The following is a 6,496-nucleotide window of genomic DNA, read 5'->3' on the forward strand; positions in this document are numbered from 1 at the left end:
AAAACAATAACCATCAGTGCTGCTTTGCAGTGGATTGTCTCTTTTTTCATACTAAAGGGTTGCCATTTCTGTCTCTAAAGTGTAAAAATTACGTTGAATAACTGACGCCAGTTTGTACTACTAAAATAGATATTTACTAAATGCTGCTCTTATTTTTCCCTTTTTTCCCTGTTTCTTTCATCGTCAGGATGGAGTTTTTGGGACTGTCCCGACCCCTGTTTCTCTCTCCCTCTCCCTCTCTCTCTCTCTCTCTCTCTCTCTCTCTCTCTCTCTCTCTCTCTCTCTCTCTCTCTCTCTCTCTCTCTCTCTCTCTCTCTCTCTCTCTCTCTCTCTCTCTCTCTTATTTATTTATATATATATATATATATATATATATATATATATATATATATATATATATATATATATATATATATATATATATATATATATATATATATATATATAGTGTATATGTTTTACTCTATAATGTATTATCAGAAAGTATTTTTTAATATATTGACCAAATGTTTTATTTTGGTAATTATGGGATGAACATAAAAACAAATTGATCTCAAGTTGAGATCAATTTGTAATAAATTACTTTAGCTCATTTTCATTCCCAAATTACTTTTTGAGTAAAATCACACAGCCCTTTTTAGGAGTGCTTTTCTTTAGAGGAAAATATAGATTATGTATACCTATTGCTAATATGATCACTTGACAAAAATATGTTCCTGAGTCTTCATTAAATCCACTTTCGAACACGTTTTAGTTTCACCACCTTGACCACAAGGGTTGCAATGTCAAACTCATCCTAGAAAACAACGGTCCCCTAACATTAGAATACAATCCTCATTTTTATAGCTAATGTTCCCAGAATGTTGCTTAGAGGTTTTACACTGATAGTAACTTAAACAGGACATTTTCTATTTTTTAGGATTTATTATTTTATTATATTATTGTTTCAGAAACCAAACATTGTTAGCGGTTAGCAAAAATTGGGATTAAAGGGATAGTTCACCCCAAAATGAAAAATCTGTCATTTACTCACCCTCAAGTTTTTCTAAACCTGTATGAGTTTCTTTTTTCTGCAAAACACACAAGAAGATAATTCAAACAGTTTCTGGTCCCTGTTTGACCAGAACAGTTTCTGGTCCCTGTTTGACTTCCATAGTATGAAAAAAAATGGCTTTGGTTACCAACATTCTTCAAAATATCTTTTTTTGTGGGTGTGTAAACGTTGACAGAATTTTCATTTTGGGGTGAACTATCCCTAATGTGTTTATAAATCTTGAGATTCAATTCACATTTCAATTATATGTTAATTTAATTGAATATATCTTGAGATTGCAGAATGCATTAAATTAAATTATTCAAAAATTTCGACTTAATAATAACATAAAGGGATATCTAAAACCTTTACCTTTAGAACTTTACTTATAAATCGCCTCTATCAAGCAGGGGGGGAAAGGCGCTCGCTTCATCGACGTGACCCTCAACACTGTTTCCATGGTAACTGTGAGTTATTTCTGTCCTTTTAATGTACCCTGTGGACCTAATGGTAGCTACACACCAATAACTCACCGTCGCTAAGCTATAAACAAACGTTTTTGAGTTAAGAAAGCGGTGAAGCGCTCAGAATGGATTAATTCTTGGTGTTCGGCCGCCCTTGGTACTAGTTTCCCGCAAGCGTTATTATGCAACGGCTTTAATCCTTATTAGGATTATACACTCAGCACTGCCATGACAACTGAAACGTGAAAGCTAGTATTATGTCTTAGTTGATTGAAGAATCGATCAAATGGTGGCACTTTGAACATGTCTTTGTAAAGATGGGATGCTTGTGAACTGGTGTCGTCACATGGCCGAAGGACGGCTGTGTTGAATCAGTAGTGGCGGGTGACAGCAGAGAGTCTCCAGCTAAACACAGATACCAAAATAGGAGCTCGACATTCTCTAGTGGCTGAGGCTAAATACAGGGGGCCACATGTCTGATCTGTCCGAGCACAAGTTGCACTGTTGGGGATAAAACTTCTCCAGCGAAGAAAGGACGAGCTGTGTCAGTCAGATATTACGAGCCAGGTAAGCTTGTTTTTACATAGGGGCTAGTTGTCACAAGCTCAGGTTGTGAGGTAAGGAGTGAAATTGCATGAAGGCTTGTTTTCATTAGCAGTGCTTTATAGGTTGCTTGCAAAAACCTAGTTCAAAGGTTCACAGGGTTATTATACTTTACTAAAACTTAATAACAAACATGCTTGTTACTTAAATTAATTAACATTTTTTTTAACCCTTTATTTCAGCTAGTTGTTTCTCATTTAGTTTAACATTATGTAGGCCTACTAAAATAAAAAATATATAAAAACTATACAGACATATTTAAAAAAAAAAAAAATATATATATATATATATATCATCACCATATCGGTATCGGCCGATATGTTCATTTTAATGTTATCATTATCGGCCTATAAGAAAATTTGGACGATATATTAAAGCCGATACATAATGGATTATTTCCTTCAGCTGAGACACTTCAGATGCGCACTGTTCGCCATGATGGTTTTGAATAGCTTGAAATATGACTGGAATCACTTCAAAATCTGTCATATATAACCTACATAAAATTATACTGAGAACATCATTATAATTGTGTTTGGGACATGGCTTTTAATGATGAGACTTTTGTTTTTGTATTATTTCTTTATTTATAATTATATATATTCATAATTATCGGTATCGACCAAAATGTATCTTATCGGTGCATCCCTACACAGAACCAAATTACTGAAACGGTAACTAAAATGAAATGGAAAATATAAAAATAAAACACTGGTTCAAAATTGACTTTTATTAGGGGTTTTTTTTTTGTGAATCTTGTGCTCATAACTTAAATTTCTAAAAATATTTTTGTAATATCTGTTAAGTAAACAAGTGAACCCAAGAAAAACAGACTATACATTCAGAAGTCAACTAGCCTATATGATGAAAGAAGTTTAACAAAAAACTGAAATAGAAAAGAGATAAATGTCATACAAATTTAGTGTCATATGTGTTTTAGATGTTGTAATTTTATACAATTGACTAATTACTATTTCCTGGCCAAACCAATTTGATATTTTATATGTTGTTACAACATTTTGCTTTTTCATGATTGTTTTTTCGTAATTGTTTTACTGTTTGCATTGTGCCAAAAAAGCCTATAATGTTTAATGCCAGGTGTGACAATTTACCCCACATGGTGTGACAAGTAACACTAGGTCAACGTGTGACAATAAAAAACCATGTTTTGATAATAAAAACGTTAAGGTTCATACAGAAACTAATCTTCAGAAATAAAAATGAGAAATATTCACTGGAATAAATGTGACAACTAGCCCAGCATTACTGCATCGACGATGTCTGTCCTTATCTATTAAAATTTTACTTTTTACATATTTACATACATTTTATGCCAATTCATTATATCTTAGCTTAACATTAAACACTACTAAATCTTGCACACACACAAAAAAATTATATAACACTTAATTTTATCATTTACTCTCCCTTTCGAGTGTCATCAAAGCATGCTGGAAAATAGAAATCCCAGTCCAGTTTTAGTTAAATTTAAGTTTGTCTAAATTAAAAGAAACAAGTTCATAAAAATCAAAACACTGAAACAATTCAGATGACTTAAAATGTGTCAGCTTTGTGAACTCAAAAGAAAAAGGTTCTAAATACTCATAAAAGTTTAAACTAATTTGTTTAATTTAAGTTTACCCTACTCAAACCAATTAATTATTTTGAGCATTAGGGTTTACAGTGTTGAAAATCATCTCTTTCCAGTTGCAATGTCAAGAAAAGTTGAAAGCGGCTACTCGTATGAGTTCTGCGACGCTTCTCATTCATCAGAAGTGCTGGAAGCTCTTCACGAGTTCCACAGCAGCGGCCTGTTCACGGACATCACCCTGCAGTCTTCATCCGGACAGCTCTTCCACTGCCACAAGGCTGTCCTATCAGCCCGCAGCTCCTATTTCAAGGTAATGTTCACCTTAGACATGAGAGAACGTCTGAATGACACCATCAACCTACCTTGCATAGACGGGGAGATTCTGGGTGCTTTGGTGACTTACGTCTACACTTCAAAGATCAGCATAACCCAGAGCAACGTTCAAAGTCTTCTGGAGGCCGCAGACCTGTTGCAGCTCAGCTCGCTCAAGAAAGCCTGCGAGAACTTCTTGATTCGTCTGCTGGACGTCGACAACTGTCTCGGGATGCACTCGTTCGCCGAGCTTCACGTGTGCTCTTCACTGGAGCGCGCGGCTTTGAGGATCATACTGAGCCGCTTTGAGGAACTCACACTTCAGGAGGAGTTCCTAGAAGTGGATTTCCAAAAGATCGTGGTGATTTTAGCAACTGAAAACCTTAATGTGTGGAAAGAGGCGACGTTATTGGACGCTGTGGTGAAATGGGTCGCCCATGACGCGGCTCCTAGAATAGACCACCTGAAAGAGCTTCTCAACTGCATCCATCTCGACGTGAATGACGCGTACCTCAAAACTGCTTTGGATCTACGCAAACAATGCTTTGAAAGCAAATTGCGATCTCTAATTCTTACCTCGTTGAAGCCAGGCAAAGGTTTCTCACTCTGCTGCAAAAAACTAACATGCAGCTTGTATGTTATTGGTGGATATTACTGGCATCCATTGTGTGAAGTCCACATGTGGGACCCTATTTCCAACACGTGGGTTCAGGGCAAAGACATGCCTGACTTTGCAAGAGAGAGTTATAGTGTGGTACTTCAAGGCCCTGATATCTACGTGACTGGAGGATACAGGACAGAGACTGTAGATGCTTTAGACACCGTGTGGATTTATAACACAGACTCAGATGAATGGACAGAAGGATGTCCGATGATCACAGCCAGATATTACCACTGCTCCGTGGCTTTACGGGGATGCATATATGTCATAGGCGGATATACGGCAGGAGCTCCAACACAAGAAACTGAATTCTATGACCCCTTGAAGAAGACATGGTTCCCTGTGGCTAATATGATACAAGGTATGAGAAATTCAAGTTGTGTCCCAAATGACTCACCATATACCAATACTATGTACTCAACTGTGTAGTGTATGAATTTAATAAGGAAAGCGGCACAGAAAAGTGCATGAGCAAATTGCGACGCACCTTCAGTTTATTTACACACAACCGTTTACTAAAATTGGAGTTCTGAATCCTTTTTTTAAAGTGGCCTCGGTATTGGAATAGCAGTTTGCCAAATCTACCAGCTCCAATATGAATTACAGCATGTTATTTTCAGCAAAAAGTATATGAAAATAGGCCAAAAAAAGAACTAAAGTACAAGACTGAAATCAGAAACCATGGAATGATATAAAACACTATGATTTATAACCATATTATTAAGTTTCTTTCTGGCAAAATATACAGATATATACACTACTGTTTAAAAGTTTGGGGTCAGTAAGATTTATTAATAGTTTTGTTTTGCAAGGAAGCATTAAAAATGTATCCAGTAAAGTCAGTTATAAAGTTACAATTTTTGTATTTTTTATTTCATATAAATGCGGTTCTTTTGAATATTCTATTATCAAAGAATCCTGATAAAAATGTATCGCAGTTTATACAAAAATATGTGGTACTATGATAACTACGATTTCAGCTAATAAAAGACAGTTTAAAACAATTGAATGTTGGAAAATGTATTGTCTTACACTGAAAAACGTTCTAATACCAAAGACTTAAAATGCCTGTTGATGGAAGTTTTTTTTTACTTTAAAGGTGTGGGAAATGCAACCTCTTGCGTGGTGAATGAAAGAATCTATGTAACTGGAGGGCATTATGGGTACAGAGGAACCTGCACTTACGAGAAGATTCAGACTTACCGGCCAGATATTAACGAGTGGAGCATCACAACAATATGTCCACATCCTGGTGAGCCACCTACATTTCCCATCAGATGAGCCAAAATGTAATCTCCACCATAGGCTGGAAGACAGCATCCTAACAGAAATGAGTCCATCTGGTTTCTCTCATAATGATGTACCTGCCCATATTTAACCTTCTTCACCATCCCTTATCATTTGAAAACTCATCAAAACTCTTTACTTTCAGAGTACGGTCTTTGCTCAGTCTCCTTAAACAACAAGCTTTATCTGGTCGGCGGTCAGACCACCATCACAGACTGCTACGACCCCGAGCAAGATGAATGGAGACAGATGTGTGCGATGAAGGAGAGAAGGATGGAGTGTGGATCGGCCGTTATAAATGGGTGCATCTATGTTGCAGGAGGGTATTCATACTCTAAGGGGACGTATCTGCAGAGTATAGAGAGGTACGACCCTGAGATAGACTGCTGGGAGATCGTGGGGAATCTCCCATCGGCCGCACGCTCACACGGTTGCGTTTGTGTGTTCAGCCTGTGAAATCAATACACAATCACATCCAGTGGGGTCTAAAAGTCTGAGACCAGACCACATGTATTTGTTTAAACCTGATTGAATATAAATAGTTT

At 36.5% G+C, this 6,496-nt stretch overlaps 1 protein-coding gene across 1 annotated transcript; it reads left to right on the plus strand.

Moving 5' to 3' along the window:
- Positions 1-3,514: 3,514 nt before the first annotated feature.
- klhl23 (kelch-like family member 23) lies at positions 3,515-6,496 on the plus strand. The gene is made up of 3 exons (XM_056271476.1): positions 3,515-5,025; positions 5,764-5,916; positions 6,097-6,496. The coding sequence occupies exons 1-3, from the start codon at positions 3,813-3,815 to the stop codon at positions 6,405-6,407; spliced, it is 1,677 nt and encodes a 558-aa protein (XP_056127451.1). The 5' UTR covers positions 3,515-3,812; the 3' UTR covers positions 6,408-6,496.

Source organism: Rhinichthys klamathensis, unplaced genomic scaffold (assembly GCF_029890125.1).
Source record: "Rhinichthys klamathensis goyatoka isolate OS25496 unplaced genomic scaffold, OSU_Roscu_1.1 h1tg000320l_1, whole genome shotgun sequence".
NCBI classification, from domain to species: Eukaryota; Metazoa; Chordata; class Actinopteri; order Cypriniformes; family Leuciscidae; genus Rhinichthys; species Rhinichthys klamathensis.